General features: G+C 57.8%; 1 protein-coding gene across 1 annotated transcript; it reads left to right on the forward strand.

Moving 5' to 3' along the window:
• Nucleotides 1-9: 9 nt before the first annotated feature.
• PTK7 (protein tyrosine kinase 7 (inactive)) lies at nt 10-24,904 on the forward strand. Its single transcript, XM_069954636.1, has 20 exons — nt 10-153; nt 13,161-13,454; nt 14,022-14,124; nt 14,195-14,388; nt 16,911-17,058; nt 17,144-17,274; nt 17,342-17,608; nt 19,285-19,421; nt 19,537-19,672; nt 19,758-19,877; nt 20,093-20,242; nt 20,328-20,478; nt 20,564-20,691; nt 20,908-21,105; nt 21,177-21,317; nt 21,391-21,623; nt 21,731-21,805; nt 23,093-23,244; nt 23,320-23,498; nt 23,589-24,904. Exons 1-20 carry the CDS (start codon nt 117-119, stop codon nt 23,747-23,749), a joined length of 3,135 nt encoding a protein of 1,044 aa, XP_069810737.1. The 5' UTR covers nt 10-116; the 3' UTR covers nt 23,750-24,904.
• The last annotated feature ends 2,481 nt before the right edge of the window (nt 24,905-27,385 follow it).

Raw genomic sequence — 27,385 nt, forward strand, 5'->3', positions numbered from 1 at the left:
GTCTCGCGGAAGGACACGCCTCCGGTTGCAGTCGCAGAGGATTGTGGGAGAAGGAGATCGGGCCGGGAGCCATTGAGAACGTCGCCGAGATGTGCTGAGAAGGGGACGGAGCCGCCATGAGCCCGAGCGCCGCCCTCTACCTGCTGCTAACCGGTGAGGAGTCGGGGGAACCGGGGACCGGGAGGGGGAACTGTGGAGAGGAGGAGGACGGGGACCGGGAGGGGGGACTGTGGAGAGGAGGAGGATGGGGACCGGGAGGGGGGACTGTGGAGAGGAGGAGGATGGGGACCGGGAGGGGGAACTGTGGAGAGGAGGAGGATGGGGACTGGGAGGGGGAACTGTGGAGAGGAGGAGGATGGGGACTTGGAGGGGGAACTGTGGAGAGGAGGAGGACGGGGACCGGGAGGGGGAACTGTGGAGAGGAGGAGGATGGGGACCGGGAGGGGGAACTGTGGAGAGGAGGAGGATGGGGACTGGGAGGGGGAACTGTGGAGAGGAGGAGGATGGGGACTTGGAGGGGGAACTGTGGAGAGGAGGAGGACGGGGACCGGGAGGGGGAACTGTGGAGAGGAGGAGGACGGGGACCGGGAGGGGGAACTGTGGAGAGGAGGAGGACGGGGACCAGGAGGGGGAACTGTGGAGAGGAGGAGGAGGAGGACGGGGACCGGGAGGGGGGACTGTGGAGAGGAGGAGGATGGGGACCGGGAGGGGGGACTGTGGAGAGGAGGAGGATGGGGACTGGGGACCAGGAGGGGGGACTGTGGAGAGGAGGAGGATGGGGACCGGGAGGGGGGACTGTGGAGAGGAGGAGGATGGGGACTGGGGACCAGGAGGGGGAACTGTGGAGAGGAGGAGGACGGGGACCGGGAGGGGGACCTGTGGAGAGGAGGAGGATGGGGACCAGGAGGGGGAACTGTGGAGAGGAGGAGGACGGGGACCGGGAGGGGGGACTGTGGAGAGGAGGAGGATGGGGACCGGGAGGGGGGACTGTGGAGAGGAGGAGGATGGGGACTGGGGACCAGGAGGGGGAACTGTGGAGAGGAGGAGGACGGGGACCGGGAGGGGGGACTGTGGAGAGGAGGAGGATGGGGACCGGGAGGGGGGACTGTGGAGAGGAGGAGGATGGGGACTGGGGACCAGGAGGGGGAACTGTGGAGAGGAGGAGGACGGGGGGAGAGGGACTGGAGGAGGAGAATGGGAAGTTTGGATAGGTGGAGTGTGGCGGAAAGAGACCAGGAGAGGAGGGGGATGGATAGAAGGAAGATGGGGACCAGGGAGGAGAGAGGAAGATGGGGACCAGGGGAGAGGAGGAGGAGGAGGAGGACAGGACCTGGGAGAGATAAGGAGGAGGACCAGGGGAGAGGAGGAGGAGGACAGGAACTGGGGGAGAGGAGGAGGAGGAGGAGGAGGACAGGAACTGGGAGAGATAAGGAGGAGGAGGAGGACAGGAACTGGGGGAGAGATAAGGAGGAGGAGGACAGGAACTGGGAGAGATAAGGAGGAGGAGGACAGGAACTGGGAGAGAGGAGGAGGAGGAGGACAGGAACTGGGAGAGAGGAGGAGGAGGAGGACAGGAACTGGGAGAGAGGAGGAGGAGGAGGAGGACAGGAACTGGGAGAGAGGAGGAGGAGGAGGAGGACAGGAACTGGGGGAGAGGAGGAGGACAGGAACTGGGGGAGAGGAGGAGGACAGGAACTGGGGGAGAGGAGGAGGACAGGAACTGGGGGAGAGGAGGAGGACAGGAACTGGGAGAGATGAGGAGGACAGGAACTGGGAGAGATGAGGAGGACAGGAACTGGGAGAGATGAGGAGGACAGGAACTGGGAGAGATGAGGAGGACAGGAACTGGGAGAGATGAGGAGGACAGGAACTGGGAGAGATGAGGAGGAAGAGGAGGACAGGGAGTGAAGGGGGTGAAACTAGGGAGTGTGTGTATGGGAGGGGGGGGGAAAGACAGGGGACTGGGCTGAAGAGGATGCAAAAAGGGACCAAGGGATGGTCTGGAGGAGCCGAGAGAGAATGGGACAAGAAACTAAGAGAGGAGGACAATAAATGGGGGGTGTATTTGTCTTTTCTGCATTAAGTGATGAGGGGGATGAGTAGAAGAGACGGGGGATGGTGATGGAGGAGGAGGAGAAGAGACTGGGGATGGTGATGGAGGAGGAGGAGGAGAAGAGACTGGGGATGGTGATGGAGGAGAAGAGACTGGGGATGGTGATGGAGGAGGAGAAGAGACTGGGGATGGTGATGGAGGAGGAGGAGGAGGAGAAGAGACTGGGGATGGTGATGGAGGAGGAGGAGGAGAAGAGACTGGGGATGGTGATGGAGGAGGAGGAGAAGAGACTGGGGATGGTGATGGAGGAGGAGGAGAAGAAGAGACTGGGGATGGTGATGGAGGAGGAGGAGGAGAAGAGACTGGGGATGATGATGGAGGAGGAGAAGAGACTGGGGATGGTGATGGAGGAGGAGGAGGAGAAGAGACTGGGGATGGTGATGGAGGAGGAGGAGGAGAAGAGACTGGGGATGGAGGAGGATGAGGAGAAGAGACTGGTGATGGAGGAGGAGAAGAGACTGGGGATGGTGATGGAGGAGGAGAAGAGACTGGGGATGGTGATGGAGGAGGAGAAGAGACTGGGGATGGTGATGGAGGAGGAGAAGAGACTGGGGATGGTGATGGAGGAGGAGAAGAGACTGGGGATGGTGATGGAGGAGGAGAAGAGACTGGGGATGGTGATGGAGGAGGAGAAGAGACTGGGGATGGTGATGGAGGAGGAGAAGAGACTGGGGATGGTGATGGAGGAGGAGAAGAGACTGGGGATGGTGATGGAGGAGGAGAAGAGACTGGGGATGGTGATGGAGGAGGAGAAGAGACTGGGGATGGTGATGGAGGAGGAGAAGAGACTGGGGATGGTGATGGAGGAGGAGAAGAGACTGGGGATGGTGATGGAGGAGGAGAAGAGACTGGGGATGGTGATGGAGGAGGAGAAGAGACTGGGGATGGTGCTGGAGGAGGAGAAGAGACTGGGGATGGTGATGGAGGAGGAGAAGAGACTGGGGATGGTGATGGAGGAGGAGAAGAGACTGGGGATGGTGATGGAGGAGGAGAAGAGACTGGGGATGGTGATGGAGGAGGAGAAGAGACTGGGGATGGTGATGGAGGAGGAGAAGAGACTGGGGATGGTGATGGAGGAGGAGAAGAGACTGGGGATGGTGATGGAGGAGGAGAAGAGACTGGGGATGGTGATGGAGGAGGAGAAGAGACTGGGGATGGTGATGGAGGAGGAGAAGAGACTGGGGATGGTGATGGAGGAGGAGAAGAGACTGGGGATGGTGATGGAGGAGGAGAAGAGACTGGGGATGGTGATGGAGGAGGAGAAGAGACTGGGGATGGTGATGGAGGAGGAGAAGAGACTGGGGATGGTGATGGAGGAGGAGAAGAGACTGGGGATGGTGATGGAGGAGGAGAAGAGACTGGGGATGGTGATGGAGGAGGAGAAGAGACTGGGGATGGTGATGGAGGAGGAGAAGAGACTGGGATGGTGATGGAGGAGGAGAAGAGACTGGGGATGGTGATGGAGGAGGAGAGGAGACTGGGGATGGTGATGGAGGAGGAGAGGAGACTGGGGATGGTGATGGAGGAGGAGAGGAGACTGGGGATGGTGATGGAGGAGGAGAGGAGACTGGGGATGGTGATGGAGGAGGAGAGGAGACTGGGGATGGTGATGGAGGAGGAGAAGAGACTGGGGATGGTGATGGAGGAGGAGAAGAGACTGGGGATGGTGATGGAGGAGGAGAAGAGACTGGGGATGGTGATGGAGGAGGAGAAGAGACTGGGGATGGTGATGGAGGAGGAGAAGAGACTGGGGATGGTGATGGAGGAGGAGAAGAGACTGGGATGGTGATGGAGGAGGAGAAGAGACTGGGGATGGTGATGGAGGAGGAGAAGAGACTGGGGATGGTGATGGAGGAGGAGAGGAGACTGGGGATGGTGATGGAGGAGGAGAGGAGACTGGGGATGGTGATGGAGGAGGAGAAGAGACTGGGGATGGTGATGGAGGAGGAGAAGAGACTGGGGATGGTGATGGAGGAGGAGAAGAGACTGGGGATGGTGATGGAGGAGGAGAAGAGACTGGGGATGGTGATGGAGGAGGAGAAGAGACTGGGGATGGTGATGGAGGAGGAGAAGAGACTGGGGATGGTGATGGAGGAGGAGAAGAGACTGGGGATGGTGATGGAGGAGGAGAAGAGACTGGGGATGGTGATGGAGGAGGAGACGAGACTGGGGATGGTGATGGAGGAGGAGAAGAGACTGGGGATGGTGATGGAGGAGGAGAAGAGACTGGGGATGGTGATGGAGGAGGAGAAGAGACTGGGGATGGTGATGGAGGAGGAGAAGAGACTGGGGATGGTGATGGAGGAGGAGAAGAGACTGGGGATGGTGATGGAGGAGGAGAAGAGACTGGGGATGGTGATGGAGGAGGAGAAGAGACTGGGGATGGTGATGGAGGAGGAGAAGAGACTGGGGATGGTGATGGAGGAGGAGAAGAGACTGGGGATGGTGATGGAGGAGGAGAAGAGACTGGGGATGGTGATGGAGGAGGAGAAGAGACTGGGGATGGTGATGGAGGAGGAGAAGAGACTGGGGATGGTGATGGAGGAGGAGAAGAGACTGGGGATGGTGATGGAGGAGGAGAAGAGACTGGGGATGGTGATGGAGGAGGAGAAGAGACTGGGGATGGTGATGGAGGAGGAGAAGAGACTGGGGATGGTGATGGAGGAGGAGAAGAGACTGGGGATGGTGATGGAGGAGGAGAAGAGACTGGGGATGGTGATGGAGGAGGAGAAGAGACTGGGGATGGTGATGGAGGAGGAGAAGAGACTGGGGATGGTGATGGAGGAGGAGAAGAGACTGGGGATGGTGATGGAGGAGGAGAAGAGACTGGGGATGGTGATGGAGGAGGAGAAGAGACTGGGGATGGTGATGGAGGAGGAGAAGAGACTGGGGATGGTGATGGAGGAGGAGAAGAGACTGGGGATGGTGATGGAGGAGGAGAAGAGACTGGGGATGGTGATGGAGGAGGAGAAGAGACTGGGGATGGTGATGGAGGAGGAGAAGAGACTGGGGATGGTGATGGAGGAGGAGAAGAGACTGGGGATGGTGATGGAGGAGGAGAGGAGACTGGGGATGGTGATGGAGGAGGAGAAGAGACTGGGGATGGTGATGGAGGAGGAGAAGAGACTGGGGATGGTGATGGAGGAGGAGAAGAGACTGGGGATGGTGATGGAGGAGGAGAAGAGACTGGGGATGGTGATGGAGGAGGAGAAGAGACTGGGGATGGTGATGGAGGAGGAGAAGAGACTGGGGATGGTGATGGAGGAGGAGAAGAGACTGGGGATGGTGATGGAGGAGGAGAAGAGACTGGGGATGGTGATGGAGGAGGAGAGGAGACTGGGGATGGTGATGGAGGAGGAGAAGAGACTGGGGATGGTGATGGAGGAGGAGAAGAGACTGGGGATGGTGATGGAGGAGGAGAAGAGACTGGGGATGGTGATGGAGGAGGAGAAGAGACTGGGGATGGTGATGGAGGAGGAGAAGAGACTGGGGATGGTGATGGAGGAGGAGAAGAGACTGGGGATGGTGATGGAGGAAGAGAAGAGACTGGGGATGGTGATGGAGGAGGAGAGATTGGGGATGGTGATGGAGGAGGAGAGACTGGGGATGGTGATGGAGGAGAAGAGACTGGGGATGGTGATGGAGGAGAAGAGACTGGGGATGTGATGGAGCAGGAGGAGAAGAGACTGGGGATGTGATGGAGCAGGAGGAGAAGAGACTGGGGATGTGATGGAGCAGGAGGAGAAGAGACTGGGGATGTGATGGAGCAGGAGGAGAAGAGACTGGGGATGTGATGGAGCAGGAGGAGAAGAGACTGGGGATGTGATGGAGCAGGAGGAGAAGAGACTGGGGATGGTGATGGAGCAGGAGGAGAAGAGACTGGGGATGGTGATGGAGCAGGAGAAGAGACTGGGGATGGTGATGGAGGAGGAGAAGAGACTGGGGATGGTGATGGAGGAGGAGGAGGACACACCACCTATATATATACAATATCACACACACCACCTATATATATAATGTCACACACATACCACCTATATATATATATATAATGTCACACACACACCACCTATATATATATATAATGTCACACACATACCACCTATATATATATATAATGTCACACACACACCACCTATATATATATATATCACACACATACCACCTATATATATATAATGTCACACACATATCACCTATATATATATATATATCACACACACACCACCTATATATATATATATATATATCACACATACCACCTATATATATATAATGTCACACACATACCACCTATATATATATATATAATGTCACACACACACACCACCTATATATATATAATGTCACATACCACATACCACCTATATATATATATATATATATATAATGTCACACACACACCACCTATATATATATATATCACACACATACCACCTATATATATATAATGTCACACACATACCACCTATATATATATATATATAATGTCACATACCACATACCACCTATATATATATATATATATATAATGTCACACACACACCACCTATATATATATATATATCACACACATACCACCTATATATATATAATGTCACACACATACCACCTATGTATATATATAATGTCACACACACACCACCTATATATATATATATATATAATGTCACACACATACCACCTATATATATATATATAACGTCACACACACACACCACCTATATATATATATAATGTCACACACATACCACCTATATATATATATATATATATATATATCACACACATATCACCTATATATATATATATATAATGTCACACACATACCACCTATATATATATATAATGTCACACACATATCACCTATATATATATATATATATCACACACATACCACCTATATATATATAATGTCACACACATATCACCTATATATATATATATCACACACATACCACCTATATATATATATATAATGTCACACACACACCACCTATATATATATATATCACACACATACCACCTATATATATATCACACACATACCACCTATATATATATAATGTCACACACATATCACCTATATATATATAATGTCACACACACACCACCTATATATATATATATCACACACATACCACCTATATATATATAATGTCACACACATACCACCTATATATATATATATAATGTCACACACATACCACCTATATATATATATAATGTCACACACATACCACCTATATATATATATATATATAATGTCACATACCACATACACTGCTGGCCAAAGTATTGTCCCTCCTTCAATCCTGTCAGATAATCCTCAGTCTCTTCCAGAAATTGATTGCAATCACAGATACTTTGGTATTAAAGGGGTAGTGCGGCGACAGTTATTGCTCAGCCAATCACGGCTGAGCAGCTGATGACGCAGCAGAGGGGGGCCGGCATGAGGGAGGGCTGGAGAGGTTCGGCTGGCCTCCCGAAGATGGTGCCGTCGACACAAGATGGCGGCCGGGGTCGACAGTGAAGACCTAAGTATAATGCACCAACACTTCTGGAGTGGGGGGGGGGGGGGGTTAGGGGGCCATTCATTTAAATAACACACATTACAAAGTTGTATAATATGTGTGTTATTTAGTGAATAAAAGTTAAACGTCGCACTACCCCTTTAATCTCTGCATTTAATTTGTCTTCAATGGAAAACCATAAAAATAATTGTCAAAAAGCCAAATTGGATATAATTCCACACCAAACATAGAAAGGGGGTGGACAAAAGTATTGGCACCCCTAGAAAACCCCTGTGCTGCCTCTGTAATGTGTGCAATCCCCGGCAGCTGTTACTTCCCTGCGGCACATACCAGGTGGTGGCAATAACTAATCCCACTCGCTGCCACCTCTGTCCTTGTGTGACCACATGGAGAGAAGAGAGAAGCCAAAGAGCTGAGGAGCAATCTCACTGCTACACGTCCATCTCCAAAGAGCTGAGGAGCAATCTCACCGCTACACATCCATCTCCAAAGAGCTGAGGAGCAATCTCACCGCTACACGTCCATCTCCAAAGAGCTGAGGAGCAATCTCACCGCTACACGTCCATCTCCAAGGAGCTGAGGAGCAATCTCACCGCTACACGTCCATCTCCAAGGAGCTGAGGAGCAATCTCACCGCTACACGTCCATCTCCAAGGAGCTGAGGAGCAATCTCACCGCTACACGTCCATCTCCAAAGAGCTGAGGAGCAATCTCACCGCTACACGTCCATCTCCAAAGAGCTGAGGAGCAATCTCACTGCTACACGTCCATCTCCAAAGAGCTGAGGAGCAATCTCACTGCTACACGTCCATCTCCAAAGAGCTGAGGAGCAATCTCACCGCTACACGTCCATCTCCAAAGAGCTGAGGAGCAATCTCACTGCTACACGTCCATCTCCAAAGAGCTGAGGAGCAATCTCACTGCTACACGTCCATCTCCAAAGAGCTGAGGAGCAATCTCACCGTTACACGTCCATCTCCAAAGAGCTGAGGAGCAATCTCACCGCTACACGTCCATCTCCAAAGAGCTGAGGAGCAATCTCACTGCTACACGTCCATCTCCAAAGAGCTGAGGAGCAATCTCACCGTTACACGTCCATCTCCAAAGAGCTGAGGAGCAATCTCACCGTTACACGTCCATCTCCAAAGAGCTGAGGAGCAATCTCACCGCTACACGTCCATCTCCAAAGAGCTGAGGAGCAATCTCACCGCTACATGCCATCTCCAAAGAGCTGAGGAGCAATCTCACCGCTACACGTCCATCTCCAAGGAGCTGAGGAGCAATCTCACTGCTACACGTCCATCTCCAAAGAGCTGAGGAGCAATCTCACCGCTACACGTCCATCTCCAAAGAGCTGAGGAGCAATCTCACCGCTAAACGTCCATCTCCAAAGAGCTGAGGAGCAATCTCACCGCTACACGTCCATCTCCAAAGAGCTGAGGAGCAATCTCACCGCTACACGTCCATCTCCAAAGAGCTGAGGAGCAATCTCACCGCTACACGTCCATCTCCAAAGAGCTGAGGAGCAATCTCACTGCTACACGTCCATCTCCAAAGAGCTGAGGAGCAATCTCACCGCTACACGTCCATCTCCAAAGAGCTGAGGAGCAATCTCACTGCTACACGTCCATCTCCAAAGAGCTGAGGAGCAATCTCACCGCTACACGTCCATCTCCAAGGAGCTGAGGAGCAATCTCACTGCTACACGTCCATCTCCAAGGAGCTGAGGAGCAATCTCACCGCTACATCTCCAAAGAGCTGAGGAGCAATCTCACCGCTACACGTCCATCTCCAAAGAGCTGAGGAGCAATCTCACCGTTACACGTCCATCTCCAAAGAGCTGAGGAGCAATCTCACCGCTACACGTCCATCTCCAAAGAGCTGAGGAGCAATCTCACTGCTACACGTCCATCTCCAAAGAGCTGAGGAGCAATCTCACCGTTACACGTCCATCTCCAAAGAGCTGAGGAGCAATCTCACCGTTACACGTCCATCTCCAAAGAGCTGAGGAGCAATCTCACCGCTACACGTCCATCTCCAAAGAGCTGAGGAGCAATCTCACCGCTACATGCCATCTCCAAAGAGCTGAGGAGCAATCTCACCGCTACACGTCCATCTCCAAGGAGCTGAGGAGCAATCTCACTGCTACACGTCCATCTCCAAAGAGCTGAGGAGCAATCTCACCGCTACACGTCCATCTCCAAAGAGCTGAGGAGCAATCTCACCGCTACACGTCCATCTCCAAAGAGCTGAGGAGCAATCTCACCGCTACACGTCCATCTCCAAAGAGCTGAGGAGCAATCTCACCGCTACACGTCCATCTCCAAAGAGCTGAGGAGCAATCTCCCCGCTACACGTCCATCTCCAAAGAGCTGAGGAGCAATCTCACTGCTACACGTCCATCTCCAAAGAGCTGAGGAGCAATCTCACCGCTACACGTCCATCTCCAAAGAGCTGAGGAGCAATCTCACTGCTACACGTCCATCTCCAAAGAGCTGAGGAGCAATCTCACCGCTACACGTCCATCTCCAAAGAGCTGAGGAGCAATCTCACCGCTACACGTCCATCTCCAAGGAGCTGAGGAGCAATCTCACTGCTACACGTCCATCTCCAAGGAGCTGAGGAGCAATCTCACCGCTACATCTCCAAAGAGCTGAGGAGCAATCTCACCGCTACACGTCCATCTCCAAAGAGCTGAGGAGCAATCTCACCGCTACACGTCCATCTCCAAAGAGCTGAGGAGCAATCTCACCGCTACACGTCCATCTCCAAAGAGCTGAGGAGCAATCTCACGGCTACACGTCCATCTCTGACACTACACTGTGTCTACTGTGCGCAGTGTCATCAAGAAGTGTAAAGCCCATGGCACTGCGGCTAACCTCCCGAGATGTGGGCACTGCGGCTAACCTCCCGAGATGTGGTCACTGCCCTATAACCTCCCGAGATGTGGGCACTGCCCTATAACCTCCCGAGATGTGGACCGATAAGAAACATTGATGAGAGATTTCAAGAGTTTGCCAAAACTTACCTGAGAAGAATGTTCGGCATCGACGTAGAATTTACAGGGGGAAAAAATGAGGCCTTCAAAGAAAAGAACCCGGTCCCTACAGTCAGACATGGCGGCGGGTCCCTGATGGTTTGGGGTTGCTTTGCTGCCTCAGTGGTCAGGGGTCTCCCTCCCTCAGTGGTCAGGGGTCTCCCTCCCTCAGGGGTCAGGGGTCTCCCTCCCTCAGGGGTCTCCCTCCCTCAGGGGTCTCCCTCCCTCAGGGGTCTCCCTCCCTCAGGGGTCTCCCTCCCTCAGGGGTCTCCCTCCCTCAGGGGTCAGGGGTCTCCCTCCCTCAGGGGTCAGGGGTCTCCCTCCCTCAGGGGTCAGGGGTCTCCCTCCCTCAGGGGTCTCCCTCCCTCAGGGGTCAGGGGTCTCCCTCCCTCAGGGGTCAGGGGTCTCCCATCAGGACAATGACCCAAAACAAACTTCAAAAATCCCTAGAAAATGGTGGTGAGATAAAGCTCTGGAGACGTGTAAAGTGGCAGCAATGAGTCCAGAGCTGAATCCCATAGACACCTGTGGAGAGATCCCACAATGGCCGCTTGGAGAAGGTCCTTCACATTCCAGGGACCGCCAGCAATGCGCCAAAGAGGAACGAGCTAAAATCCCAGCCGAGGATTGTAAGAGACTCATTGCTGGTTCCCCGGTATTGTCTCTATAGGTTGTGCTGCCAAGTATCAGGCTGAGGGCGCCAATACTTCTGTCCGGACCATTTATGGAGTTTTGTGTAAAATGATCAATGATTTGACTTTTTTTTTATTCTCTTTTGTGTTTTTTCATTGCAAGCAAAATAAATGAAGATATTATTATCAAAGCATCTGTGATTGCAATCATTTTCTGGAAGAGACTGAGGATTATCTGACAGGATTGCAGGGGGCCAATACTTTTGGCCAGCACTGTATGTTACAGGAGGAAGAAGAGAAAGGGATGCGTATGTGGAAAGCCCCCGGGGTTATGGACGCTATAATACTGTATATTTTTCTGATATGATGATATGGTCTATATCTGTCTCCCGTTTGGCGAGTTCCATTCTCGTTCTCTATTCTCTTCCTACTTGGTCTCCTCGGCTTTCTGTACACGCGGTGCTGTTGTTTTCTATCTCTTTGTCTCCTCGGCCGTCGGTACACGCGGTGCTAGTGTTTTCCTTTGTCTCCTCGGCTTTCTGTACACGCGGTGCTATTGTTTTCCTTGGTCTCCTCGGCTGTCGGTACACGCGGTGCTATTGTTATCTATCTCTTTGTCTCCTCGGCTGTCGGTACACGCGGTGCTGTTGTTTTCCTTGGTCTCCTCGGCTGTCGGTACACGCGGTGCTAGTGTTTTCCTTTGTCTCCTCGGCTTTCTGTACACGCGGTGCTATTGTTTTCCTTGGTCTCCTCGGCTGTCGGTACACGTGATGCTATTGTTTTCCTTTGTCTCCTCGGCTGTCGGTACACGTGATGCTATTGTTTTCCTTGGTCTCCTCGGCCGTTGGTACACGTGATGCTGTTGTTTTCCTTGGTCTCCTCGGCTGTCGGTACACGTGGTGCTATTGTTTTCCTTGGTCTCCTCGGCTGTCGGTACACGCGGTGCTGTTGTTTTCCTTTGTCTCCTCGGCTGTCGGTACACGCGGTGCTGTTGTTTTCCTTGGTCTCCTCGGCTGTCGGTACACGCGGTGCTAGTGTTTTCCTTTGTCTCCTCGGCTTTCTGTACACGCGGTGCTGTTGTTTTTTATCTCTTTGTCTCCTCGGCTGTCGGTACACGTGATGCTGTTGTTTTCCTTGGTCTCCTCGGCTGTCGGTACACGTGGTGCTATTGTTTTCCTTGGTCTCCTCGGCTGTCGGTACACGCGGTGCTGTTGTTTTCCTTTGTCTCCTCGGCTGTCGGTACACGCGGTGCTGTTGTTTTCCTTGGTCTCCTCGGCTGTCGGTACACGCGGTGCTAGTGTTTTCCTTTGTCTCCTCGGCTTTCTGTACACGCGGTGCTATTGTTTTCCTTGGTCTCCTCGGCCGTTGGTACACGTGATGCTATTGTTTTCCTTGGTCTCCTCGGCCGTTGGTACACGTGATGCTGTTGTTTTCCTTTGTCTCCTCGGCTGTCGGTACACGCGGTGCTAGTGTTTTCCATCTTTGTCTCCTCAGCTGTCGGTACACGCGGTGCTATTGTTTTCCTTGGTCTCCTCGGCTGTCGGTACACGTGGTGCTGTTGTTTTCCTTGGTCTCCTCGGCTGTCGGTACACGCGGTGCTGTTGTTTTCCTTTGTCTCCTCGGCTGTCGGTACACGCGGTGCTAGTGTTTTCCATCTTTGTCTCCTCAGCTGTCGGTACACGTGATGCTGTTGTTTTCCTTGGTCTCCTCGGCTGTCGGTACACGCGGTGCTGTTGTTTTCCTTTGTCTCCTCGGCTGTCGGTACACGCGGTGCTGTTGTTTTCCTTTGTCTCCTCGGCTGTCGGTACACGCGGTGCTAGTGTTTTCTATCTTTGTCTCCTCAGCTGTCGGTACATGTGGTGCTATTGTTTTCACCAAGCAGCCATCTTCCCAGGATGCTTTGCACGGCCGAAGTGCCTTCCTGCGCTGTGAGGTGGAGGATCCTGCCCAGGTGGAGTTTGGTTGGTTACAGGATGGGGTCCCGGTGACGGACACAGAGCGGCGTTTCCAGGAGGGGGGCAGTCTGACCATTACCGCTGTGGACCGGCGGTTGGACGCAGGAAACTTCCAGTGTGTGGCGAGAAATCCGAGCACCGGCGAGGAGGAGAGGAGCGCCAATGCATCATTCAACATAAAGTGTAAGGGCAGAAGCAGGCGGTCAGCGGGAGGAAGAGGCAGTCAGTGGGAGAGTGAGGGAGGAGGCAGTCAGCGGGGGAGGAGCCAGTCAGCAGGGAAGGAGACAGCGGGAGAGGGGAGGAGGCAGTCAGCGGGAGAGGGGAGAAGGCAGTCAGCAGGAGAGGGGAGAAGGCAGTCAGCAGGGGAGTGAGGGAGGAGACAGTCAGCGGGGGGGTGGGTAGACAGTGGGAGGGGGAAGAGGCAGTCAGCGGGAGAGGGGAGGAGGCAGTCAGCAGGAGAGGGGAGGAGGCAGTCAGCGGGGGAGTGAGGGAGGAGACAGTCAGCGGGGGGGTGGGTAGACAGTGGGAGGGGGAAGAGGCAGTCAGCGGGAGAGGGGAGGAGGCAGTCAGCAGGAGAGGGGAGGAGGCAGTCAGCGGGGGGTAGACAGTCAGCGGGAGAGGGGTGGAGGCAGTCAGCGGGAGAGGGGAGGAGGCAGTCAGCAGGAGAGGGGAGGAGGCAGTCAGCGGGAGAGGGGAGGAGGCAGTCAGCGGACGTTAGTGTTGCACTCTTCTCATGTCCTTACGTTGCAGGGATAGAGAGCGGTCCGGTGTCTCTTCAGAGTCCTGGCAGCGTGGGTGACATCCAGAGTCAGTCGGTGGTGGTGCTGCGCTGTCACATCGATGGGCATCCGCGGTAAGTTGTCTGCCGTCTGGGACACATCATGTCGCCCCTCTGCGCCCCTCTAACCTCTGCTTCTCTCCAGGCCGATCTGTCAGTGGTTCAGAGATGGCGGCTCGCTGGCGGAGATGGGGGGGCAGATGTACTCCATCAATAACAAGGAGCGGACACTGAGCATGCGGAGTGCCGGGCCGGAGCACAGCGGTCACTACTACTGCTGCGGCCACAACGCTGCCGGAAGCATCTGCAGCAACCGCAACTTCACCCTCAGCATCATCGGTGAGAGACCAAGATTAGAGAGCCCCCCCCCCCCCCCCCCCCCCCGACACAGACACACAGGGAGGACCCCCCCCCCCCCCCGACACACACACAGGGAGGACACCCCCCCGACACACACACAGGGAGGACAGCCATCACCCCCCGACACACACACAGGGAGGACCCCCCCCCCCCCCCCCCGACACAGACACACAGGGAGGACCCCCCCCCCCCCCCCCCGACACACACACAGGGAAGACAGCCATCCCCTCCCCCGACACACACACAGGGAGGACAGCCATCACCCCCCGACACACACACAGGGAGGACCCCCCCCCCCGACACACACACACAGGGAGGACCCCCCCCCCCCCCCCCGACACAGACACACAGGGAGGACAGCCATCCCCCCCCGACACACACACAGGGAGGACAGCCATCCCCCCCCGACACACACACAGGGAGGACAGCCATCCCCCCCCGACACACACACAGGGAGGACAGCCATCCCCCCCCGACACACACACAGGGAGGACAGCCATCACCCCCCGACACACACACAGGGAGGACCCCCCCCCCCCCCCCCCGACACAGACACACAGGGAGGACCCCCCCCCCCCCCCCCCCCGACACACACACAGGGAAGACAGCCATCCCCTCCCCCGACACACACACAGGGAGGACAGCCATCACCCCCCGACACACACACAGGGAGGACCCCCCCCCCCCCGACACAGACACACAGGGAGGACCCCCCCCCCCGACACAGACACACAGGGAGGACCCCCCCCCCGACACACACACAGGGAGGACAGCCATCCCCCCCCCGACACACACACAGGGAGGACAGCCATCCCCCCCCGACACACACACAGGGAGGACAGCCATCCCCCCCCGACACACACACAGGGAGGACAGCCATCACCCCCCGACACACACACAGGGAGGACCCCCCCCCGACACAGACACACAGGGAGGACCCCCCCCCGACACACACACAGGGAAGACAGCCATCCCCTCCCCCGACACACACACAGGGAGGACAGCCATCACCCCCCCGACACACACACAGGGAGGACCCCCCCCCCCCCCCCCCCCCGACACAGACACACAGGGAGGACCTCCCCCCCCCGACACAGACACACAGGGAGGACCCCCCCCCCCGACACACACACAGGGAGGACAGCCATACCCCCCACCCCACCCCCCGACACACACTAAGGGAGGACCCCCCCCCGACACACACACAGGGAGGACAGCCATCACCCCCACCCCCACCCCCCGACACACACACAGGGAGGACCCCCCCGCCCCCGACACACACACAGGGAGGACAGCCATCCCCCCCACCCCCACGGACACACACACAGGGAGGACACCCCCACGGACACACACACAGGGAGGACCCCCCCACACACACACAGGGAGGACCCCCACACACACACACAGGGAGGACCCCCCACGGACACACACACAGGGAGGACCCCCACACACACACACACAGGGAGGACCCCCCACGGACACACACACAGGGAGGACCCCCACACACACACAGGGAGGACCCCCCACACACACAGGGAGGACCCCCACACACACACACAGGGAGGACCCCCCACACACACAGGGAGGACCCCCCCACACACACAGGGAGGACCCCCACACACACACACAGGGAGGACCCCCCCACACACACACAGGGAGGACCCCCACACACACACACAGGGAGGACCCCCACACACACACACAGGGAGGACCCCCACACACACACAGGGAGGACCCCCCACACACACAGGGAGGACCCCCACACACACACACAGGGAGGACCCCCCACACACACAGGGAGGACCCCCCCACACACACAGGGAGGACCCCCACACACACACAGGGAGGACCCCCCACACACACAGGGAGGACCCCCACACACACACACAGGGAGGACCCCCCACACACACAGGGAGGACCCCCCCCACACACACAGGGAGGACCCCCACACACACACACAGGGAGGACCCCCCCACACACACACAGGGAGGACCCCCACACACACACACAGGGAGGACCCCCACACACACACAGGGAGGACCCACACACACACACACACAGGGAGGACCCCCACACACACACAGGGAGGACCCCCACACACACACACAGGGAGGACCCCCACACACACACACAGGGAGGACCCCCACACACACACACAGGGAGGACCCCCACACACACAGGGAGGACCCCCACACACACAGGGAGGACCCCCACACACACACACAGGGAGGACAGCCATCCCCCCCGACACACACACAGGGAGGACCCCCACACACACACACAGGGAGGACCCCCACACACACACAGGGAGGACCCCCCCCTACACACACGGAGGACACCCATCCCCCCACCCCACAGGGAGGACCCCCCCTACACACACGGAGGACCCCCATCCCCCCACACACACACGGGTTGGACAACCCCGCCCCCTCCCCACACACACACAGGGAGGACCCCCAGCTGTTGTCCTCTGGAATCAGCCGCCTCCTCTCTCCCGGTAGATGAGAGTTTCCCGCAGGCGGAGGTCTCCCCTGAGGATCAGATTGTGAATGAGAATGAGGACGCCATCTTTCACTGCCGATTCACCGCTGTGCCACCCCCGACACTTGAGTGGATGTTCAAAGATGCGTCCCTGACTAACAAGTCTAGGTGAGCGGGGGTTGGGGGGGGTGTAGGGAAGGGGGCGCAGTGGGGTCGGACTCCCCCCTTACACATATTTGCTTCCTTCCTGCAGGATCACAGTTTTCCAGAATGGCTCGCTACTGATCTCCTCGGTGCGTCCGCGCAGTGCTGGCATCTACCGCTGTGTGGGGAGGGGGGCGCGCGGGCAGCAGGTGGAGCTCCGGGCTGCACTCCAGCTGGCAGGTGAGTGTGAGTGTGAGCTGTGCCGCACTTGTCCTGAGCGACGCTCTAACACCCACATTTCCCTCAGAGATAGAAGAGATGCGGGCGATCCCACCGCGCGTCCTGATCGCAGACACCGTGCAGCGCATCACCTGTGAGCAGCCCCGAGGACAGCCGCCACCCACCATTGTGTGGTTACGAGGGACCGAGCCTATCCCGCTACAGGGCCGGGTGCATCAGGACGCCAACCAGCTGGTCTTCAGTCCCATCATGGAGGAGGACGCCGGAACATACAGCTGCCTGGCCTCCAACACCGCCGGGAAGCGCAAGCAGGACGTGAAGGTTACCGTGGCCAGTAAGTGTCACATGACCCACTGCCGGCCTCCACATCATTTACTCTAGCCTCTGCCCTGGCCTTCTCTCTCTCTCTCTCTCTCTCTCTCTCTCTCTCTCTCTCTCTCTCTCTCTCTCTCTCTCTCTCTCTCTCTCTCTCTCTGTCTCTGTCTCTGTCTCTCTCTGTCTCTCTCTCCCCCTCTCTCCCCCTCTCTCCCTCTCCGGGCCTCCCTCTCTCTCTCTCTCTCTCTCGCACTCCTCCTCCGGGCCTCCCTCTCTCTCTCTCTCTCTCTCTCTCTCTCGCACTCCTCCTCCGGGCCTCCCTCCCTCTCTCTCTCTCTCTCGCACTCCTCCTCCGGGCCTCCCTCTCTCTCTCTCTCTCGCACTCCTCCTCCGGGCCTCCCTCCCTCTCTCTCTCCTCCTCCGGGCCTCCCTCTCTCTCTCTCTCTCTCTCGCACTCCTCCTCCGGGCCTCCCTCCCTCTCTCTCTCTCGCACTCCTCCTCCGGGCCTCCCTCCCTCTCTCTCTCTCGCACTCCTCCTCCGGGCCTCCCTCCCTCTCTCTCTCTCGCACTCCTCCTCCGGGCCTCCCTCCCTCTCTCTCTCTCGCACTCCCTTCTCCGGGCCTCCCTCCCTCCTCCTCCGGGCCTCCCTCCCTCTCTCTCTCTCTCGCACTCCCTCCTCCGGGCCTCCCTCTCTCTCTCTCTCTCTCTCGCACTCCTCCTCCGGGCCTCCCTCCCTCCTCCTCCGGGCCTCTCTCCCTCTCTCTCTCCTCCTCCGGGCCTCCCTCTCTCTCTCTCTCTCTCTCGCACTCCTCCTCCGGGCCTCCCTCCCTCCTCCTCCGGGCCTCTCTCCCTCTCTCTCTCCTCCTCCGGGCCTCCCTCTCTCTCTCTCTCTCTCTCGCACTCCTCCTCCGGGCCTCCCTCCCTCTCTCTCTCTCGCACTCCTCCTCCGGGCCTCCCTCCCTCTCTCTCTCTCGCACTCCTCCTCCGGGCCTCCCTCCCTCTCTCTCTCTCTCTCGCACTCCCTTCTCCGGGCCTCCCTCCCTCCTCCTCCGGGCCTCCCTCCCTCTCTCTCTCTCTCGCACTCCTCCTCCGGGCCTCCCTCCCTCCTCCTCCGGGCCTCTCTCTCTCTCTCGCACTCCTCCTCCGGGCCTCCCTCTCTCTCTCTCTCTCTCTCTCGCACTCCTCCTCCGGGCCTCCCTCCCTCCTCCTCCGGGCCTCCCTCTCTCTCTCTCTCTCGCACTCCTCCTCCGGGCCTCCCTCCCTCCTCCTCCGGGCCTCTCTCTCTCTCTCTCTCGCACTCCTCCTCCGGGCCTCCCTCTCTCTCTCTCGCACTCCTCCTCCGGGCCTCCCTCCCTCTCTCTCTCTCTCTCTCGCACTCCCTTCTCCGGGCCTCCCTCCCTCCTCCTCCGGGCCTCCCTCTCTCTCTCTCGCACTCCTCCTCCGGGCCTCCCTCTCTCTCTCTCTCGCACTCCTCCTCCGGGCCTCCCTCCCTCCTCCTCCGGGCCTCCCTCTCTCTCTCTCTCTCGCACTCCTCCTCCGGGCCTCCCTCCCTCCTCCTCCGGGCCTCTCTCTCTCTCTCTCTCTCTCTCTCTCGCACTCCTCCTCCGGGCCTCCCTCGCACTCCTCCTCCGGGCCTCCCTCCCTCTCTCTCACACTCCTCATTCTCATGGCCGCCTCTTCCTCCTCCTTGTGTAGCGCCCCCAGTGTGGGTGGAGAAGCCTCAGGACACCGGCATGGATGAGGGGAGGTCGGGATTTCTTCACTGCCTGAGTCGCGCTTCTCTGGAGCCGAGTGTCTTGTGGTACCGCAATGGGAACCCCATCGCCAAGGAGGTGAGTGTGGTGGACCTGGCGGGTGCTGACTATTCTGGCGGGACCCCTGGACCTGGCGGGTGCTGACTATTCTGGCGGAACCCCCGGACTCCTTGACTCTTCCTCCTTTTCACAGGACTCGCGGTTTGAGATCTTCCGGAACGGGACCCTGAGGATTGTGAGTGTGGAGGTGTATGACGGCACAGTGTACACATGTGTGAGCAGCACGCCGGCCGGCAGCATTGAGGCGCAGGCGCGGGTCCTGGTGCAGGGTGAGCGGGGGGGGGGGGTCTGTGCATCCTCGGGGGTGGCCATCATGCTGGAGGGGGGCTCATCCCATCTTCTGTCTCATTGCAGAGAATTTAAAGTTCACCCCTCCCCCGCAGTCCCAGCAGTGTCTGGAGCTGGAGAAGGAGGCCACAGTGCAGTGCTCCGCCACTGGCCGCCAGAGGCCCACCATAGAGTGGCGGAAGGGAGGTAAGTGTCCTGGCGTGGCTCGCGCCGTACAGCCCCCTCCCCAGCATGGCTCGTGCCCTACAGACCACTACTCCCACCCCCCGGCGTGGCTCGCGCCCTACCGCCGCCGCCCGTCCCCGACCCCCCCCCCCCCCCCCCCCCCCCCCCGTGCCCCCCCCCCCCCCCCCCTGCAGTGTAAGCCGTGTTTCACATGTTTTGATTCGGATTCTCGTCAGATGGGGGCGCTCTTCCTTCTCACGTGGACTCTGAGGCCGGCCACTTGCACTTTTCCCGGGTGAGTCGCAGCGATGCTGGAAATTACACGTGTATTGCTTCTAACAGCCAGCAGGGGGAGATAAAGGCATCAGTGAGCCTCATTGTAGCAGGTGGGTACAGGGGAGGGACACTGACACCCAGAGGGTTGTAACTCGGGGTCTCGGCCACCTGTAACCACCATGTCCCATCATCCAGTCTACATCAGCTTCAAGGTGGTCCCCGAGAACACTACCGTCTACCAGGGCCACACAGCGGCGCTGCACTGCCAGGCTGTGGGGGACCCCACCCCTCATGTACAGTGGAGAGGACGGGAAGGCATGCTGAACCCCACCAGTACTCCCAGCCGGTAAGCCCCGCCTCCTCGAAGGGATCGCTCGGTTATCAGAGTCACCAGCACATGGCGCCTTCTCTCACAGTCTCTTTCTTCTTAGTGTCCAGATTATGCCAAACGGATCTCTGGTGATCTATCACGTCTCCAGCGAGGATTCTGGGAAATACACGTGTATAGCTGGAAATGCGTGCAACATCAAGCACCGCGACACCTTTCTCTATGTTGTAGGTGAGTTTGGGGGTGGAGGCATCATATAAAGGGTTCCATCATGAGAGATTATTTCTATTGATCAGCTATGAGGAGGGATCCTGTATGAATCGATCAGCTATGAGGAGGGATCCTGTATGAATCGATCAGCTATGAGGAGGGATCCTGTATGAATCGATCAGCTATGCTGGATCCATTAGATGATTGGCTGCTGATGTTGATGTCTCGTCGTTGCAGATATGCCCAGTAGTAATCGTGTTGATCCCGATACCAGCGCTCCCTACAAGATGATCCAGACCATCGGGCTATCGGTGGGGGCGGCAGTGGCGTACATCATCATTGTGCTGGGACTCATGTTCTACTGCAAGAAACGTCGGAAAGCAAAAAGGTTGGGCAAGAACGAGGGGGATGAGCCGGAGATGGAGTGTCTGAACGGTGAGAATCAGGCCCAGGTCTCTGGCTTACTCCTTAGTCTTACACAGTGCTGATAGTGTCTCGCTCTCCAGGGGGCGCTAACTTGCAGAATGGACAGAGCACTGCTGAGATCCAGGAGGAGGTTCCTCTCACCACCCTGGGGAACAAGAGGATAAGCTCTGGAGACAAGGTGACCTTTCCCCGCAGCAGCCTGCACCCTATCACCACGCTGGGTAAGTGACGGGACTGCCCCTCCCCCAGTGCGTGTGATCTGCACAATATTGAGTGCCTCTTCTCCCCCTGTAGGTCGTGGTGAATTCGGGGAGGTTTTCTTGGCAAAGGCTCAGGGCATTGACTCTGGCTCCAAGGACGCAGTGGTGGTGGTGAAGGCGCTGCAGAGCCGCGATGAGCAGCTGCACATGGACTTCCGGCGGGAGCTTGACATGTTTTCCAAACTCAATCACCACAATGTTGTGCGACTGCTCGGCCAGTGCCGCGAGGTGGAACCACACTATATGATCCTGGAATATGTGGACCTGGTGAGGGAATGGGGGGGGGCTGCCCATTTGGGTTCCGGATGTCAGCCACTATATGGACAACAGTATACCTGCACCAGGTCACTCACACATCCTCTTCTCTGATACAGGGAGACCTGAAACAGTTCCTAAGGATCTCTAAGAGCAAAGACGAGAAGATGAAACCTCTAAGCACCAAACAGAAGGTGAGGCTCTGAGGGCGAGGCCGCGGGAGCCGTGGGGAAAGGGGCGCAGGAGGGCGAGGCCGCGGGAGCCGTGGGGAAAGGGGCGCAGGAGGGTGAGGCCGCGGGAGCCGTGGGGAAAGGGGCGCAGGAGGGCGAGTTCGCGGGAGCCATGGGGAAAGGGGCGCGGGAGGGCGAGGCCGCGGGAGCCGTGGGGAAAGGGGCGCGGGAGCCGTGGGGAAAGGGGCGCAGGAGGGCGAGGCCGCGGGAGCCGTGGGGAAAGGGGCGCAGGAGGGCGAGGCCGCGGGAGCCGTGGGGAAAGGGGCGCAGGAGGGCGAGGCCGTGGGGAAAGAGGCGCAGGAGGGCGAGGCCGCGGGAGCCGTGGGGAAAGGGGTGCAGGAGGGCGAGGCAGCCGTGGGGAAAGGGGTGCAGGAGGGCGAGGCAGCCGTGGGAGCCGTGGGGAAAGGGGCGCAGGAGGGCGAGGCCGCGGGAGCCGTGGGGAAAGGGGCGCAGGAGGGCGAGGCCGTGGGGAAAGGGGCGCAGGAGGGCGAGGCCGCGGGAGCCGTGGGGAAAGGGGCGCAGGAGGGCGAGGCCGCGGGAGCCGTGGGGAAAGGGGCGCAGGAGGGCGAGGCCGCGGGAGCCGTGGGGAAAGGGGCGCAGGAGGGCGAGGCCGAGGGAGCCGTGGGGAAAGGGGCGCAGGAGGGCGAGGCCGAGGGAGCCGTGGGGAAAGGGGCGCAGGAGGGCGAGGCCGAGGGAGCCGTGGGGAAAGGGGCGCAGGAGGGCGAGGCCGCGGGAGCCGTGGGGAAAGGGGCGCAGGAGGGCGAGGCCGCGGGGAAAGGGGCGTAGGAGGGCAAGGCCGCGGGAGCCGTGGGGAAAGGGGCGCAGGAGGGCGAGGCCGCGGGGAAAGGGTTGCAGGAGGGCGGGGCCACGGGGAAAGGGGCGCAGGAGGGCGGGGAAAGGGTTATGGGGGCGCGGGAGGGCGAGGCCGCGGGGGCAGGGTTATGGGGGCGCGGGAGGGCGTGGCCGCGGGGGCAGGGTTATGGGGGCGCGGGAGGGCGTGGCCGCGGGGGCAGGGTTATGGGGGCGTGTGAGGGCGAGGCCGCGGGGAAAGGGTTATGGGGGCGCGGGAGGGCGAGCCCATGGAAGCCCGAGGGGAAGGGTGAGGCCCGGGTAAAGATTTAGTTGTTTCGGGATGTTGGCTCTTAGGTGGCTTGGGCTGTGGGGGTGATTCTGGGTTGGCTGCATGTGGCCGTCATATCTGTATATAATAGCGGCTTGTTGTGCCCCTGGTGGTCATTTCTCTCTCTCCAGGTGGCCCTGTGCTCTCAGGTGGCTCTGGGCATGGAGCATCTCTCCAACCATCGCTTTGTGCATAAAGACCTGGCAGCACGGAACTGTCTGGTGAGCGCTCATCGTATGGTGAAGGTGTCTGCCCTGGGGCTGAACAAGGACGTCTACAACAGGTGCGCCTGACCGGACTGACGTCACTGATGTTGCTTCATGGCAGCTGAGTGACAACCTCTCTGCTTGTCTTCCAGTGAATATTACCACCTGCGCCAAGCCTGGGTACCGCTGCGCTGGATGCCGCCCGAGGCCGTGCAGGATGATGACTTCTCCACCAAATCTGATGTCTGGTCCTTTGGGGTCCTAATGTGGGAGGTGTTCACCCTAGGAGAGATGCCGTACACGGACATGGCAGACGACGAGGTTCTTGCTGGTAGGTTGGTTTTACCCACCCACGTATGGGGCATACAGGACAGAGCAGCCACCAGCCTTGGTGGTCACCATTGTTTCTCTTTGGTTGCAGGTTTACAGGGTGGATCCCTGAAGCCATCTGCTCCCGAGAACTGCTCCTCGCGTTATTACAAGCTGATGCAGCGCTGCTGGGCCTCCAGCCCCAAAGATCGCCCTTCCTTCAGCGACATCGCCAACACTCTAGGTGATCATCATGCCAACAGCAAGATGTGAGCCTATAGGGCGAGGGTGGGCACCCGGGACAAGCACAGAATCTGCCTCAGGGAGGGTGAGCCCCGGCCGGACTTTGTACACTACAGCAGCCCAGTGTGGTTGTCTCTGGTGCTGACACTATGGACCTCTGGGGAGGGGCTATCCTCCCTAACAAAGCACAACGCCATCCTCCGCTCATCGTCCTCCATGTATGTACATACGGCGCTCACTAATGTTACACGTTTCTTAGGAACATATTTATTCACAGATAATGTATAACCTCACGAGTCGGTACGAGTTGAAGCCACCTCAGGGGGCTGGGTGCTAGTTCACTGTCATGTGACCCTTTATCCTGGGCCCAAGATGGTGGCGCTATCAGTATTTCATGTATTAGCTGCATTAGGCTGCAGAATCAAGTGCCTAAGGAGCTCATGATGTGAATGGTCACATTGTAGCACAGGAGCTCTATACCATGTGACTCCCATTAGTGCAGCCTGGGTGCGCATCCAGTTGATCATACTACAATGGTGGACGTATTCAACAAAGGAAGATGTGTAGCGAACTAAACGCTAAGGTGACTGGGTTGCATCCAGGCCTGGTCAGTGTTGAGGGAGCACCAGTGCTGGGTCCATGCGTATGCTAAGGGACCATCAGCGCTAAGTCTATGCGTATGCTAAGGGACCACCACCCAGGGAACTAAGGGGTCAAAATTCCTGAATTCACGCCTCTTCTGAGGGCCTGCCGTTCTGGGGGACTAAGTCAGTGGTGAGGAACTGCCTGTCCTAGATCCGTGTCATTAATGTGGTGGTCCTTCTGGCCCTGTTGCACCCTGAGGTGGGCTTTCTTGTAGTTTTGTTGCCTGTTTTGTTGTAGCGCCCCTTCCCCCTGGCACCGTGTCTTCCATGTAACCCCTGCACCTCACACTAAGTGCCTGTGTAATGAAGGATTCCCGGCGATCAGACGTCTGCCGTACTCTCCGCGCAGGACCCGCTCGCTCTTTGAGGATTTTTTTTACAGATTTGTTTTTTATATGTTTGGTTATAACTTGTAGATTTGTTTTTACTGTTTTTGGGCTGTTTTATCGCTCAATCTGCTGGTTATTTTTTTTAATTTGAAGTTTTTCCTAAACCGATGCACCTGAGAAGATGATAATAATAAAGGCCTTTTTATATGAGATCTCCGTACCTAACCTCCCTCCAGGGGCAAAGTGACATTTACTTCATGCAAATTTTAAGCAGCAGAATAGAGGGACCGGCCGGGTCCATATGGGGTGTAAAGGGGTTTTCCAAGATAGAAACATGGCCACCCATGTCTGGAGAAAGGAGGGTGTTGTGTAAAGAAGGGGGGGGGGGGGAGTATAATGGAGGGAAATGTCCGTGTCTGGAGAAAGGAGGGGGCCTGGGAGAGTGTCATGTAATGGGGGGGGGGGGGGGGGGGTGCTGCCCGTGGCTGGGGGGTGTTGTGTAATGAAGAGGCTGCGCGTGTCTGGAAAAGGGGGTGGTATATAACGGAGGAGCCGCCGATGTCTAGAGAAGGTGGGGGAAGTATTACAGAGGGGCCACCCATGTCTGGAGAAGGTGGGTGGGATATAACGAAGGGGCCGCTTGTGTCTGGAGAAGAGGGGTGGGATATAACGAAGGGGCCGCTTGTGTCTGGAGAAGAGGGGTGGGATATAACGAAGGGGCCGCCCATGTCTGGAGAAGGTGGGTGGGATATAACGGAGGAGCCGCCCTTGTCTGGAGAAGAGGGGTGGGATATAACGAAGGGGGCCGCCCTTGTCTGGAGAAGAGGGGTGGGATTTAACGAAGGGGGCCGCCCTTGTCTGGAGAAGAGGGGTGGGATTTAACGAAGGGGGCCGCCCTTGTCTGGAGAGGGGGGATGGAGTATAATGAAAGAGCCCGTGTCTGGAGAAAGTGTGTGTGTATGGGGAGGGTGGGGGGGTGGGGAGGTTGGGATATAGCGGAGGAGCCACCCGTGTCTAGTGAAAGGGGGTAGAGTATAACAAAGCAGCCCATGTCTGGATAGTTTACAAGGAAACCGGGAGCTGTAAGGTGATGTTGGGGGATCATGGTTAGTAATCGGGTGATGCCATTTATTGTCACACTACTATATTTTCTCTTATAACATCATAATGACAACCAAAACCATCCAAATGGCCAGGATCTGAAGTTCCCATCACCTGTGACCGGGCGGCCTGTAATCTGTGACCGCCTCCCCTGTAATCTGTGACCACTTCCCCTGTGACCGGGCGGCCTGTAATCTGTGACCGCTTCCCCTGTGACCGGGCGGCCTGTAATCTGTGACCGGGCGGCCTGTAATCTGTGACCGCCTCCCCTGTGACCGGGCGGCCTGTAATCTGTGACCGCCTCCCCTGTGACCGGGCGGCCTGTAATCTGTGACCGCCTCCCCTGTGACCGGGCGGCCTGTAATCTGTGACCGCTTCCCCTGTGACCTGGCGGCCTGTAATCTGTGACCGCCTCCCCTGTGACCGGGCGGCCTGTAATCTGTGACCGCCTCCCCTGTGACCGGGCGGCCTGTAATCTGTGACCGCCTCCCCTGTGACCGGGCGGCCTGTAATCTGTGACCGCTTCCCCTGTGACCGGGCGGCCTGTAATCTGTGACCGCTTCCCCTGTGACCGGGCGGCCTGTACTCTGTGACCGCCTCCCCTGTGACCGGGCGGCCTGTACTCTGTGACCGCCTCCCCTGTAACCGGGCGGTCTGTAATCTGTGACCGCCTCCCCTGTGACCGGGCGGCCTGTAATCTGTGACCGGGCGGCCTGTAATCTGTGACCACCTCCCCTGTGACCGGGCGGCCTGTAATCTGTGACCGGGCAGCCTGTAATCTGTGACCACCTCCCCTGGGACCGGGCGGCCTGTAATCTGCATAATAGCTGAGGAGGTTTCTAGGATCCAGACAGACTCTTTCTGTCTTTCATACAAACACTGATGATTTGATGATGTGACCGGGCGGCCTGTAATCTGTGACCGCCTCCCCTGTGACCGGGCGGCCTGTAATCTGTGACCGCCTCCCCTGTGACCGGGCGGCCTGTAATCTGTGACCGCCTCCCCTGTGACCGGGCGGCCTGTAATCTGTGACCGCCTCCCCTGTGACCGGGCGGCCTGTAATCTGTGACCGCCTCCCCTGTGACCGGGCGGCCTGTAATCTGTGACCGGGCGGCCTGTAATCTGTGACCGCTTCCCCTGTGACCGGGCGGCCTGTAATCTGTGACCGCCTCCCCTGTGACCGGGCGGCCTGTAATCTGTGACCGCCTCCCCTGTGACCGGGCGGCCTGTAATCTGTGACCGTCTCCCCTGTGACCGGGCGGCCTGTAATCTGTGACCGCCTCCCCTGTGACCGGGCGGCCTGTAATCTGTGACCGCCTCCCCTGTGACCGGGCGGCCTGTAATCTGTGACCGCCTCCCCTGTGACCGGGCGGTCTGTAATCTGTGACCGCCTCCCCTGTGACCGGGCGGCCTGTAATCTGTGACCACCTCCCCTGGGACCGGGCGCCTGTAATCTGTGACCACCTCCCCTGTGACCGGGAGGTCTGTAATCTGTGCATAATAGTTGAGGAGGTTTCTAGGATCCAGACAGACTCTTTCTGTCTTTCATACAAACACTGATGATTCCAGATTGTGAGTCATGGAGAACCAAT

The sequence above is a fragment of the Dendropsophus ebraccatus genome, chromosome 15, assembly GCF_027789765.1.
Source record: "Dendropsophus ebraccatus isolate aDenEbr1 chromosome 15, aDenEbr1.pat, whole genome shotgun sequence".
Classification (NCBI taxonomy): Eukaryota; Metazoa; Chordata; class Amphibia; order Anura; family Hylidae; genus Dendropsophus; species Dendropsophus ebraccatus.

Excerpts from the sequence above, each read along its gene's own strand:
- PTK7 (XM_069954636.1), top strand. The coding sequence starts at position 117 with ATGAGCCCGAGCGCCGCCCTCTACCTGCTGCTAACCG. Across the intron at positions 13,455-14,021 it reads TGCATCATTCAACATAAAGT|GGATAGAGAGCGGTCCGGTG; the intron begins GTAAGGGCAGAA and ends CTTACGTTGCAG. Across the intron at positions 21,806-23,092 it reads CTCTAAGCACCAAACAGAAG|GTGGCCCTGTGCTCTCAGGT; the intron begins GTGAGGCTCTGA and ends CTCTCTCTCCAG.